At 42.5% G+C, this 14,101-nt stretch overlaps 2 protein-coding genes across 2 annotated transcripts; both read right to left on the bottom strand.

Moving 5' to 3' along the window:
* Positions 1-215: 215 nt before the first annotated feature.
* Positions 216-681, bottom strand: LOC128745449 (pro-corazonin-like). The gene is made up of 2 exons (XM_053842524.1): positions 501-681; positions 216-448 (listed from the first exon to the last, which is right to left on the bottom strand). The coding sequence occupies exons 1-2, from the start codon at positions 679-681 to the stop codon at positions 216-218; spliced, it is 414 nt and encodes a 137-aa protein (XP_053698499.1).
* A 6,523-nt stretch (positions 682-7,204) lies between these two features.
* Positions 7,205-11,514, bottom strand: LOC128737646 (DNA repair protein RAD50). Its single transcript, XM_053832324.1, has 5 exons — positions 11,416-11,514; positions 10,570-11,351; positions 9,633-10,508; positions 7,419-9,566; positions 7,205-7,354 (listed from the first exon to the last, which is right to left on the bottom strand). The coding sequence occupies exons 1-5, from the start codon at positions 11,482-11,484 to the stop codon at positions 7,294-7,296; spliced, it is 3,936 nt and encodes a 1,311-aa protein (XP_053688299.1). The 5' UTR covers positions 11,485-11,514; the 3' UTR covers positions 7,205-7,293.
* Between the last annotated feature and the right edge of the window lie 2,587 nt (positions 11,515-14,101).

The raw sequence follows: 14,101 nt of genomic DNA, 5'->3' as shown, positions 1-14,101 counted from the left end.
ATTGTTGTTGTTGTAAGCGTCCGCACCGCAGCAGTCTCTGATTAACCATTGCAAAAGGAAACGTGACAAACAACGTAACTGCCGACGTCGAAAGCTAATCAAACTTCCCCTCTGGATGCAGCAAACGTATTTAGGATAACAGACAGATTAGTGTAAAGTGTGTCTTGTTGCACCAGCGACCAGTTCCAAAGCGACATCTCCGACGAGTAATATGCTTAAAATCGCACTAATCCGCCGATCGGATGGCGGCCAGTTGGTTGGTGAGTGTCCCGCTTCAATCGGAGCTCCTCACTGCTGCCGCTGTCTAGGCCGTTCGGATCGTACAGAATGGTCATCGTATCCGTATCACTCGCCAGCTGTTGCCGTAGGTCCTTGTTGCGATTAATCAGCGCATTCGCTATCCGAACATCGCAAGGAGACTTTAACAGATGTTGAATAAGCATTCTGCGAAAATGAGCATAACTGATGATCATGACACGCGGACAACCCCTATCAGCCATACTTATCATTCGCTTTGTCCAAGGCGGCATTAAAGCGCGGTATCAGCACTTGACCAGAACCGGATGGCTCAGTAGAAGATCGCTTCCCATTGGTCCATCCGCGGGAATATTGAAAGGTTTGTGCGTTAGTGAAAATCACTAGCAATGAGACGATCAACGAAGTCGTACAAACGTGTTTCATTTTTTTACTGTAAAACACCACCAAATAAAGATTACAGAATTCACTGAATAACTCCTATCACTTGTTGCACTTGTGGAAGAATGTATGCTCCAAACGGTTGCTCCTTCGACTGTGATTCGAAAACCCTTCGACAAGCGGTTTATATATCAGCACGTATTGACGAGCCAAATTACATCTCTTAGCCAATTCCTTGCACGAGACATGAAAGAAATCACTCACATCCGAAAAAGCACGTCCAACCGAGCCGAACGGTTGAAAACAATAAACATCTTCTCACTTCCAACCCATTCCAGTCGCTTTTCCGCCAGCGCAGCGCCAAAGTCAATCAATTAAATTGAATCAAAGTTGAAATTATGGAAATCAACAAGCACCCACAAGCCCTCTTACGGCAGGCAGCTTGTGGATCCCCACTGGAGCATAGATAACACGAAGATGATCCTATTTTGGTTTACCTCGACTCAAGTGTATTATTATTACCACCCAGCCTCCCATGGCTATGAGTAGCATGTGTGGAAAGTTTCGCACCCAAGAGAGGTGGGTGTCAAGAACAAAGGAGCTAAATTACAACGCTTTGAAATTCACCCTCTTCTTGTATAGGCTTGCATGATACACACTCACAGCGTCAGGTGGAAAGAAGAGCATTTCAACGTATGTAGCTTGTGCTGTAGAAGGAAGAGGATGACGTAGAAGCTTTCTGGAAAATCGGTAGCATAATTTGCGTGCATGCATGCCGGCGCAGTGCTTTCCCCACTTTCCTTTTCCTGCCAAAGGGACAGCAAGCACATCAGATGCTGTCTTCAAAAAAGTTATTTCTATGATTTAAAGTGCCCTTACATAGAAAAACGGCTGTGTCGAAATTTGAATAACGGCTATCTGTCAATGTCATTCCAATCGAATAAACACTTCTGAAATAGAAAGAGAAGGAAATATGTAATGATGAATTAATTCAAGCAATAGCTTGTTACAATGTTGTTTTGTTAAATCAACCTTCAAATATGATAGCAAAACCTGGAATTAAATCTATCTGTTTGAATATCTGTTTTCGACACTGAGGAAACCTGCAAGTCGTGGGCGAAATACGTATCTAATGCTCCAAAAACTTCAGTCATAAAGCATTGCACGCAGATGTCAGTGCGTTTTTTTCGTCCCAGGTTTGACAGCGTTGTGGAGTTTGTTTTGATTACTTATTCTCAAGACCCAGAAGCAAAAAACTGCAAAAAGGACAAAAATATATGTTATACAGAACTGTTACCATTTTCCTGCCTCGGAAAAGTCGGGTATTTCCGGTTTCCGCAAACAAGTGCTACGAATTACAAATAATAAACCCACTAGCAATAAAATTAGGTTACAAAGGGAATCAAAACAAAACACACAAAAACGTCAAACCAGAGTTGAGGTTAGGCACCGTGCAAAGGTTTATGATAGCAAAAACCATTGGCAGAGCCAGGTGGGCGGGCTTTAGAGATTTAGCCCCCCCTAGAAATGAGCGCTAGTTCCGCCAATGGCAAAAACCTACATAATTTGGTTTGGCAACATGTCTGTTCTGAGTCCAAAAAGTAAAACCAGTTCCCCAGTCTGACTAATTTCATCTCAAAACATTTTATTTGACTTTAAAAACCCTGAATTATCAGTTTTTTTTTTCGCATGAACTATTCAAAGAAGATTGTCAAACCGAAAGTATTTCCGCAAATCCTCTGCGTTCATCGACGAACAAGTTAATTAATCTTGCAGAGTCGTGGAAGTTAGCAAATGTTTGGATATAAGATGCAGTACCGTTCCCGCTGAGGGAACCCCAAGCCCATCTTCCAGAGCTGCAATAACACGCACGCCTGGACACAGCTTATATTGTAATAGGCAGGATACAGAAGCGGGTGAAAGACTGATTCTTTACCATCTGCATTATCCACGTGCTCAGCCCCATCTTGAAAGCCCCGTCTTGGGGCGCTGATATTATGTCTGGCCACTACCTTGTGCTGGTTAAAACGCATCAAAAATTCAACATAGCCTGATGCCTCTTTCCATTTCAGAAGTGTTTATTCGATTTGCATGACAACAGTATTTGAATGGTAGCTAAATCTGGACGGATACGATGGGGAGGTCATGTTGCAAGAATGCCCGACAATTATCCTGTAAAGATGGTGTTTGCTTCAAATTCGGTAGGAACAAGACGCAGCGAACATGGTGGTTGCACCAGGTGAAGTGAGATCTGGCAGAGAGCAGGTACACGGTGTCAAGGAATTGGAGGGCGGTAGCCCAAAACCGAGCAAATTGGAGAAACTTTGTTCATCAGGCTATGTCTCAGGACGGCAAGCCAACTAAGTAAGAGTCGAAGAGTCCTCATATAGGATGACCCCTTCCAGCAATTAACCTACTACCGTGGCGAGGACGGGTGCCGCATTTTGTTGAATTTTTGATGCGTTCTAACCAGCACAAGGTAGTGGCCAGACATAATATCAGCGCTCCAAGACGGGGCTTTCAAGATGGGGCTGAGCACGTGGATAATGCAGATGGTAAAGAATCAGTCTTTCACCCGCTTCTGTATCCTGCCTATTACAATATAAGCTGTGTCCAGGCGTGCGTGTTATTGCAGCTCTGGAAGATGGGCTTGGGGTTCCCTCAGCGGGAACGGTACTGCGTCTTATATCCAAACATTTGCCAACTTCCACGACTCTTCAAGATTAATTAACTTGTTCGTCGATGAACGCAGAGGATTTGCGGAAATACTTTCGGTTTGACAATCTTCTTTGAATAGTTCATGCGAAAAAAAAACTGATAATTCAGGGTATGGCTACCCTCTATCGCTCCCGATCCTCCCGCTACTCCTTTAGTTGAACACAATGATAACTCAGGTCCTGGCTCATCATCTGTAACTCCAACGGTATTAAATCTAGTCCCTTTAGAACGCCCTTCGGCTGCAGCTTTATCGCAGACCCCTGCAGTAGAGGGACCGAGTTTCTACTGCCCGACTCTGTCAACCCGACGTTACTGCCATCTCCAGATGATCGATTATTTCACCAAACATGATACTGGGACGCACTTTTGTTACTATTATGGATGGAGTTATACTCAAACGTTGAAAATCTTTCCGACGCCGCTGTCCTTCAGGAGGAACTATCGACCTTTGCCAAATGGTGTGTCAACAATCGCATGCTGCTAAACTCTAACAAGTGTGAAGCCATCACATTTTCCAGAAAGCTGAGCCCGTTCGCTTTTGACTACAAGCTGTCAAATACGCCATTACGTCGCGAAAACTGCTGGGGATACTGCTCGACTTTAAACTTACATTCAAACAGCACATTGCGTTCATCGTGGACAAAGCCTGCAGGAACCTTGGCTTCATTATGCGCATCGGCAAGAACTTCAACGATGTTTACTGCTTGAAAGCTCTTTATTGTGCATAAGTCCGCTCCAATCTTGCATACTGTGCTCCAGTTTGAAGTCCCTACTATCAAAATGGAGTTAGCCGAATCGAGTCAGTGCAACGGAGATTCATTCGTTTTGCTCTTCAGAGACTTCCGTGGAATAACCCTTTCCAGCTGCTAAGCTACGAACAACGCTGTAGGCTCACCGACCTAGATCCCCTTCATGTTCGTCGCGTTGTAAATGGAGCAACAATTGTCTCCGATTTATTGACCTCGCGAGTGGATTGCCCGTATATATTGGAAAACCTTGATATTCACGTACGGAGTCGTACATTGCGCAATAGCCTCTTTCTGCACGTGCCGAATCGACGGACTAACTACAGCAGCTTCAGCACGATTACCGATCTCCTACGCCACTTTAACCGTTTTTACTCCAGCTTCGAGTTTGACGTCAAACATATATGTTGAGTTCTCCCTTTGACAACATTCATCATTTTGTCTAAGCAGCGCTAAATTTCGGAACTGAGATCTGTATTGTTATAGAAGTCCAAACTTACAGAATTTCATTTGTCCTGAAACGTGAGTTACAGAATCGACTAGACTATCCCCGAAGCAAGGGATACATATCTAGTTGAGTACAGCCACAGCTTCAGCATTAGAAACAAAGTTTTACTTAAAATTAAAATAGAAGAAAACTTTTCCAATTTAATTCTACTATGTATATTTTATTCACGACAGATACGTATTTCGCCTACGACTTACAGGCTTCCTCAGTGTCTGTTTTCGAATTAAATTAACCAAAGCAATTTTACAGTTTTTATAGAAGATATGGGTACGAGATCTATGTGTGAGTAATAGTGTACGAAGACGGATACAACGTTTGCCTGAGACTACCTGTGTAGGTATATACAATTGGTGTAGGTAAACTAATTCTATTGTAAACTATATTCTATTGGTGAACTAATTCTATTGAGAGTCTGGAATCTAAAAAATTAATTAAATTAAGGGAAACCTGAAAAAGCTAATGGGATTATACGAATAATGTGAAACCGGGATCTGAGAAGAGAGAGAGCGAAGTTTAGTCAGAAATTTCCTCGCCTGTGTGTCCCTGTATGTCTGTTTTGGCACATACTTAAAAAGCCAAGAAAAACTGTTTCCAGGGTCTTTGTTTAGTAAAGTGGAGGAGCACCTCTTGTAAATCTCTAAACTCTCCGCTACATTCATCTTCCACGCGGAGCAGTTGTTAATTACTTTTGCGTTGAAGACGTGCTCAACCACTTTTGATCTAAAATGATGTGTCAGACCTTTCTCGCTTCATCTCTTGATGCTTTTGTTACCTCTGCCAAGTGTAATGTTTCCGTCATATTCTACTGCCACTCTCTTGAGTGCTGGTGTGATTGGTGTAAGTGTTGTGAGTGATTTTTTGTATGCGTCTCTTCTTTTTTTGGAAATAATGTTCTGGATTGCCACTTCTTTATATCCGTTTAGTTTTGCAATTTCAAGAATGTGTGTTAGTTCTTTTTGTTTTCCTAGCTCACTGAACGGTAATGTTTCCATCCTATGTATCATGTGATGGAAAGCTGCCATTTTGTGTTGGTGGAAGTGGTTAGATGAGCTAGGTATAACTCGTTTGGTGTTTGTTGGTTTTCTGTAAATTTCAATTTCTGTTTCTGTGCTTTCAATTTGTCTTATTACGATATCCAAAAAAGGAAGCTTCTAGAATGGTTTCCAGTTCTCCTTTTTTGATGATGCTAAAAATGTCGTCGACGTAGCGCCATCTTGTTGGGGGTACCTGGTTTTGTTCCAGCTTGTTTTCAAGGTTAGCCATGAATAGTTCGTACAGAAACGGTGATAACCGATGGGCAAGGTGCACCTTTCAGCTGTTTGTAATAATTGTCCCTGAATGTAAAGTAATTCTCCTCCATACACAAACGTGTCAGCTTCAGATATCCTTCCACCTTTTTTCTCCATGCTGTGCCTCATGCTGTTTCAATAGCCAGTCTTCCAAGAGGCTTATCGATTCTTTCACGGGGACGCTTGGGAATAAGGCCGTAACAGCGAAAGAGACCATTATGTCGTCTTCTGCTAGTTCTCCCGATGTTTTTAGGTACTCGACGAATTCTCGTGTGCTACTGACAGAACCGCTCGGGAATTTTATAGTCATTCTTTGAAACTCGGTTACCAACCACTTGGCAATCTTTTCTGTGGATGATCCGTCTGCCGTGATTATTTCCCGCGTTTCCGTTCCTGGTTTCTGTATTTTGGGTTGTCCTTTTATTCTGGGTAATGTAGGGTTTGAAGTCCGTAATTTTCCGATATCGTCTCCTAGCGCCAGTTGGCACTCTTTAATTGTACGATTAACTCGCTTAACTATTTCGGGTAGTGGGTCCGTTCTTTGTTGTCTGTATGGGCCGTTGTTGATTTTTTCTAACATCTGGTGATCGTAGTCCTCCTTGTTCTTTATAACCACTTTGTTACCTCTGTCTGCCTTCACGTAATATACTGGTTTTTCATTCAGTTCCTTGACTTCAGGGTTCCTCTTCTTTTGATGATGATTCTCCTTGATGACCTCGGCGACCGTTGTTCTGGCGTGGTTTATTTGGGAGGGTTGAAGATCACAGATGCTAACTGCTGTTTTCTTCCTCTCGGATTCACATTTCGCGGCGATTAGTACTTTTGTTAGGAACAGTGGGAAGCTGTGGGGGTATTCTTGCGCCAGTTTTTGGTGGTGATAGCATTCCAAAGTTTTAATGATCAATTTTCTGTAGAAGTTCTTAATGGTCTCTTTCATCCACTGCGACTCGCTGCGTTTAATGTGACGGGATTGATTTGCTGGCTTTAATTCTATGACGAATTGGGGTTGGGTGATGTTTTAGACATCTCTTCAGAAATGTTTTAGACATCTGTCGTGAATAAAATATACATAGTAGAATTAAATTGGATAAGTTTTCTTCTTTTTTAATTTTAGGTTTCGTATTCTACTAAGACGCTCCAAAAATTTCAGTCAAAGTTTTACTTGTTTCTCGTTTGATGATAGTCGAATGATAGTAGACTGAAACGTCACGTACTAAAAAAGAAATTACAAAGTTGTCATCATTTCACCGAAAATAATCAACAAATTTAATTTTCAACTGGGAGATTTCATCATCCCGAACTTCACATTTAGTAAACGAATAAATTAACAATATGGAAATGTATGAAGTAACAAGCATCAAATATGACCGCATTTATCCAATCAAGGGCTGTTAGTTTACAGTTGCTCTTCCTTGATGACTGATTTGCCATTATGATCCCGCGAAATCCGGTAATAACTAAAACAAAACAAAGATGAATATTATCTCACAAAATGCTAAACAAAGAGCACCGCCAACATACGTATCAAATTTCTCCAATTTAGTGACAAATTCCTCATCGTGAGTGATAATAATGAGCAGGAAATTACCGCTCTCGCGCTCACTGACAATACTCCGCAAACTCTCGCACAGGGAACCAATATTTTCCCGATCCAGATTGGTAGTTGGCTCATCCAACGCCATCACGCCGCAATTGTTGCTGAACGTTTCCGCCAGCGCCATCCGGATAATCAACGAAGCCAACACCTTCTGACCGGCACTGCAGCGACCCCGCATATCTATTTCCACACCATTCTTGGCCTGAACAACGCGGTAGTTATACACGCGACGCTTCTCAACTGTTTTACTTTCCGCCTTCGATTCGTCTTCTGTTTTAATGGAAATGCAGTCGATGTCATTGCCCCGGTAAATATCCCTCCACAGCGCAGAAATCGACCGATTAATCTGTTCCATTTTTTCCGTGTGGTACTTCATCAGTGCCCACTCCAGAGCATTTCGATACTTCAAAATGTCGCTAATGAGCTTTCGCAGCACCACCGATTCGCTGAACGTTTTCAAGTAATTTTGAACGGCGTGCTTAAACTCCGAACGTTCCAATTCCTTCTTCAAAGCGCGAGCTTGATTTTCCAACTCCGCCATTTGCCCTGTGATTTCACTTTTCTTAGCCTGAATAGCGTCCCGTTGCTCTAGCAGTTTATTGCGCTCCTTGGAAATATTCGGTGCGTCCAAGTCGCCGATGCTGCGCATCAACGTGCTAAGCTTATCCTGTAATACCTCGGTTTCGGCAGTCAATTTTTTGAGGTCACGGTTATCTAGGAAGTCACGTTCTAACATGTCCTGGTTGGAGATCTCCTTCTTTAAAGCATCGATCTGAGCACTAGTTTCGTCGATGCTTTTGTTAATTTTTTTCATGTCTTCACTGGTTTCTTGCAGCTTTCGCTTCAGCTTCTGTATCTCGTCGGCTAGATTAAGCTTCTCTAAAGCCTCCAATTCCTTACCCAACCGGCCAATTTCACCATCCATTCGCTTCAACTGTTCCAGTGAAATTTGTGCCTTATTCACTTTGACCCGGTTTTCCTCCTTAGTTTTATTTTTTGTGTCCTCTTCTTTGGTTAAGTTTTGCCGAACCGGTCCAAGCTTTCGCTCCGCTTCGTCCATCTCTTTTTGGCAGGCAATTATCTTTGCACCCAGTTCCACTTCTTTTGCTTTTTTCTGATCCAACGATTGAATCGATTCCTGGAGTTTGATCTTTTTTTCCTTCATTTGATTGTACCGCTGATGTAAGCCGTTCAACCGCTCTGTTTCTTCGTCAATCTTGGTTTGCAGAGCATCTACGGCATTGCGCTCGTTTCGTAACTCCGCGCGAACAGCCTCACGTTCCAACTTTAAATCTTCCAAGGATGAGTTGCTTCCTTGAGGCATCCTTTCTGCTAACTCCTGCTTTAACTCAGCAATACCCTTTTTCATACGTTCCAAATCCTTAGCTGATTCGTCCAGAATGCTCATGTCACCAAGAATCGAATTGATCAGCTGAACACTAGAGTTAGGCTCTATGATTGACATTTGATATTCCTCCAAATCGGCAGAAGCTTGCATCAAACGGCGTTCCGTTTCTTGTAGCAGCTCCTTTAACTTCGGAATCTCGGTCGTTTGCTTCTCTACACGCTCCGAGTAAGGTTGCAAAGCCAGCAGACGGTCATATTTCACTTGATCCGACTTCAGTTGCCTTTCTAGAGATTCGATTTTCTCCGGCAAGCGTCGAATTTCATCGGACAGCTCCGCACTGATATCCTGCACATCCGAACCGGCCATATCCTTGTGGCAAACTGGACAGCAGCGATCGTCCTCAATTCGGGAGATATATTTCTTGTAGAGAACTTCGGCGGAGCGCAGCTCGCCATGTTCCAAATTGTTTTTCGTTATTTTCTCCTTCAGTTTCGCCAGCACGTCCTCATACGAATTTCCCTGACAGGCGGCGTATATTTTCTCCTTATTTTCGGCGAATTCCTTCTCCATGCGTTCCAGATCGCGCTTCTGCGAGCGCCTGGTAGTTTCCATCTCGGTAACGGTTGCCTGTGACCGACGTGTGGATTCGTTCAGCTGCTTGATCTGTCTCTGTAGGTCGTCGTACAAGTCTTGCACGTTACGTTTGTAGTTAGCTTCGATGGTTCTGAAAGAAATGTCGATAAAATCTTAACAACTAATTAGGTAAATGTCAAGCATCAAACATACATACCTGCTCGGAAACAGCCGCTTCAGATTATCGGAATGTTTGCTCCGTACTCGCCGAAATTCAGCCTCCTTTCCATTCATCTGTTGCTCCTTCAGGCCAAGCTCGGTGGCTTTGGTTGCGACAGCATCGAGAGCGAAAATTTGTTCCTCAACCCGATCCAGTTGGCTCTGCAGCTCTTCCCGTTTATTCTTCTTTCCGACCAACTGCTGGCGCATTCCGTCAATGTTAGAGTTGGCCTTTTGGTTTTCGTACTCCTGTTCGAGTTTTTCGATATCGGAAACCAACTTCTTCAGCATCTCGGCGGATCGTTCAATGACCGCAATCTCCGATTGCGTTTGAGCTTTTTCCCGAGCAAAATCGGCCACCAACTGACCTTTCTGTCGGAAATCTGCCTCTAGCTTGGCCTTCTCTTCTCGCAGTTTATCGACCGCTCGTTGGGCTTTCTGATCCGCTTCGTCGTGCGATCTAATCATTGCCTGAAGTTCACTTTCCTCCGAACGTATTCCGTGCTTAATCGCTTTTACGGCCCCCTCCAATGCCAGACTATCCGTCTCGTAATCTCCTCCAGTTGGCAATTTCATTCGAACGCAAAGTTCTTCGACTTTCTTAGCTCGGTCCCCGTTGAGCTCTTGCTCCTGCTGGCGCTTCGAAATCAACTGAACCCGCTGAGTTTCCAAATCTCTCGACTTGTTCTGAAGCACCTTTTCTTGTCCTTTGCGCAAAGCTAAATCACACTCGGTATCATGCAGTTCCGAACGCTTGGAATCCATAGACTGCTGAAAGGTTCGGATTTCCACCTCCAGCTCCGACAACGAACCAGTAAACAACGTGCGAATTTTTGAACGCAACTGTTTTTGCTGTTCCTCTTTTGTATTAATCCTGTAAAAATAAAACCGTCATTAACTGGCATTTCAGCCTAAAAATTGAAAGAGAAACTTACTTTGAAGTGTACTCAATCTCCTGCTGCTTTAGTTTGGAAAAATCGCGTTCGATTTTAGCAATCTGCTCCAACCTATCGAAGATCGGTTTCAGGGAACCATCCAAACTCTCAATCACGCCACGCTTATCTTCCTTCTTTTGCTCGGCCTTCTCCAGCTGAACCTGCTTCAACTCTGCCTGATTCTTAATATTCTCCAGCAGTTTCAAATCACCCGCTTTCTCCTTCTGCCTATCACCATACTCCTTCGATATTTTAATCAACTTTTCGATCACCCGGTTGTACTCGGTGGTGCCGAAAATAGCGTCGAACTTCTTTTTCAACTCTTTCGGTTCCTCCAACGGCCAGTTCGAGTCCTCCTGATGACAGAAGATGACATTGTTAATGATAGCCTTGGAGACGCCCATCGCATCGCACATGTCGTTGTTTATATCTGCTACCCTGGGGCGCGAGATGTTCGTCTTCTGGCCAGTAGCCACATTCTCCATCGTAACGACCGAGTCCAGTGTTTCAAATTTGGCCTGCTTCGTATTGCCCTTATGCGAAACCTTCATCGAGCGGGTTGCTGTCACCCGATTGCCCGTGATGTCCTTTACCATAAGCTTGACCTGTCCCAAACTCTCGACGGTGTTGAAAATCTTCGGATCGTGTACGAAAGCTTTACCCCTATCGGTTCCCGGTGGGACTTCACCCGTTAAGCCATACTTGAGGCACTCGATAATAGTGGTTTTACCACAGCCGTTTTGACCGACGATCAGCGTCAGCGGTGATTGGAACTTGATTTTCTGTCACGCAAAGGTAAACTCAGGCGAAACAATAAAAATGATTATAATCATAGCAATAACTTACCTGTACATCTTCGCTTTCCACGCCAAAGCTTCGAATTCCACGAATTTCCAACTTAGAAATGGTAGACATTTTCGGGAACAGAATTACGCAGCGAAAACCTGACAAAAACAATTATCATGGCAAAACGTGTTTTGCTAAACAACAAATTTTACCGGCGCCGGCAAAGTTCTCGCAGTTCTGTTTGGCGGTTTTGTTTTTTCCTTGCGCAAAATGCAATGATGCCAAATTCCTTGTGACTGCTCGAAAATTGCGTAAGGTGCTCGAAACGCTCTAGACACGGTAAATGGTAGGGTAACCAACTTGATTTGGACCCCTACATGAATTGGACCCTTTCAACATATTTAGCCACATTTTTACCTAGAAACTCAAAATTCGATTAGTTTGATATCGTAATAATATTCTTTGGATTCTTTTCTAAGCCTGAATGCTTTCGGATCACTTTAAATTACCTGTATTTAGCTAAAATTTACAATCATAAAGTGTATTGCCACATACCGCTCACAATCCGACGTAGGTGAAGAGGAAACGATGTTTGCAACACATTTTCGATTTGGTTTTAATAGCTAAATCCAATGAATTTGTATTGACGAAATCAGTTAGTTTTATTCTGGAAGGCGTATTTTACGTGGTTTCGAAGGTTTCTTCTCAAGATTTTAATTAAAAACCACAAAAAAATAGTGTCCAAATTCTGTGGTGAAAATTTTCTTACCATCAGATTTTGGACACCCCTGTATTTTGATTTCTGGCAGCAGTTTGTTTACCTATTAAGATTCAGTGGAAAGCAAAATTGAATACACCCGTCTATCTATTTCTTCGATTTGTGATTGAATTGGTAAGCATTTTAAGTAAAAAGAACATTTACAACAATTCATTATTTAAAATATCTTGTTTATCAGGGAATACATCATGCAAAATACCGTGGGCCCCCGTTCGTTTGACCATTTTTAATCTGAACACTTTTTAATTTGAACCCCGTTGGTTTGCACGACGTGCAAATTAAAAATGGTTCAAATGTCATTCTCAACATGACATCATTTGTTCGATTCGTTTGTACTGACCTAGCGTGTTTAATCGGTTTCACATTTCGTTTTCCTAACGATTAAGAGAGAAATCCGATCGGAAAATGCAATATTCGCACTTGCAACTGCCAACTAAAACAAACCACCAAAACAATAACAAAGAGGGCGGCCAGTTCACACAAGTTTCAGCATATTTCGGGTTACCAGTTGTTCAAATTAAAAAGTTACCCCGTTAGTTTGCATGAGGAATCGTTCAAACGAACGGGGGTCCACTGCAAAAGGGGGATTCCAAGGGGTCGGACACTCAGCACATAGTGCCCCGGCACTGCAGAGATATCAAACGGCACACCTCTAAGGCCTTATAAAAATAACATTTATAGGGCTTTACACACCTCCGGTTCAATTTTACATATGAAATGGGAGCACTGCCAGTTGTCAAAATCATCTCGCACGGATTTTAACGAATTTAACAAATCTTGCAGTTCGGCACTTTCGATACAGCATCGGCACAGTTCGGTTCGTTTCAAGCCGCCCAACATAAAAACGGCTGTGCCGAGTGACAGTATAATCAATATATATAGAATGCCAGTGTCGCTGCAGTGCGCGTGGTAAACATCATACATATTCAGATAATGTATTTACATTATATATGCATATGTGTGTGTGCCTGAGATTCATCAAAAGGGGAATCTCATTGTCAAACTTTGACAACCAGTTTAAAATTTCGAATATGGCTGCCAAGTAATGTGATTGTAAACTTCGCTTGCTTCAAATTTCTGAAAAAATCGGTGCAAACAGGTGCAGTTGTGGGATTCAATTCATCCGGACGAAAGAAAAAGAACGTTTAAAAACATTTCTCTGGCATGAAAACACAGCGATGAGCGCATTGATGACAGCACCAACCAGCGCACAGATAAAGAACAGATAAATAACCATGAGCAACTTTGACAATGAAGCTCCCGATTCACAGACTTGATACAGATTGTTAGCATCATGTTTACCACCATGAGTCCTGAAGAAAAACAGCGACACTGGCATTCTATATATATTGATTCTACTCGAGTGACCGACCCCTTGGGGGATTCTCAAAAATCGAGGGAAATTCCAATCGGCACCAAACTTGGGATTTTTGCTTGTTGACCCAAAACGAACAATCTGGCCGAGTTTGGTGAAAATTCGAGAAGGTCGATTACAGGTGACTCGGACACTTGACGTGGAATGACCCACATACTATTCATATGCATATAATTTTCATGTGTACTTCTGGGCGGATTGTGTTCATATATGGCACATAATAATCATAAGGATTTTCATATGGAAATTTTCCATTAGTTATGTGCGGATTATTTTGAGTGAGCCACAGCCAATATGGGGTTATGCGTTAATGCTTGTGGTTACTTGGGTAATGATGGTAGAAAAAATCTTTCGCTTTAACAAAATTCGAATTTCTAAAGATTTCAGCCATCATTTTTAGTAAAATTAAGAATGTTTCGATCATATCCTGCAAGTGTGCATGCAAAAATTTAAAATTTTACTTCTAAATGTGCCACTTCTGGTACGTTTACCCTATATAAAAAATAAATGAATAAATGAAATATTTCAAGGTAAATTATGAAATCTTACAAAATTCGAGTAGTTTTATATTAACAACATTTACCCCGGTTTGC

The sequence above is a fragment of the Sabethes cyaneus genome, chromosome 1 (assembly GCF_943734655.1).
Source record: "Sabethes cyaneus chromosome 1, idSabCyanKW18_F2, whole genome shotgun sequence".
Classification (NCBI taxonomy): Eukaryota; Metazoa; Arthropoda; class Insecta; order Diptera; family Culicidae; genus Sabethes; species Sabethes cyaneus.
The sequence above is the reverse complement of the archived record's forward strand: the minus strand, read 5'-3'. Positions and strand labels throughout refer to the sequence as shown.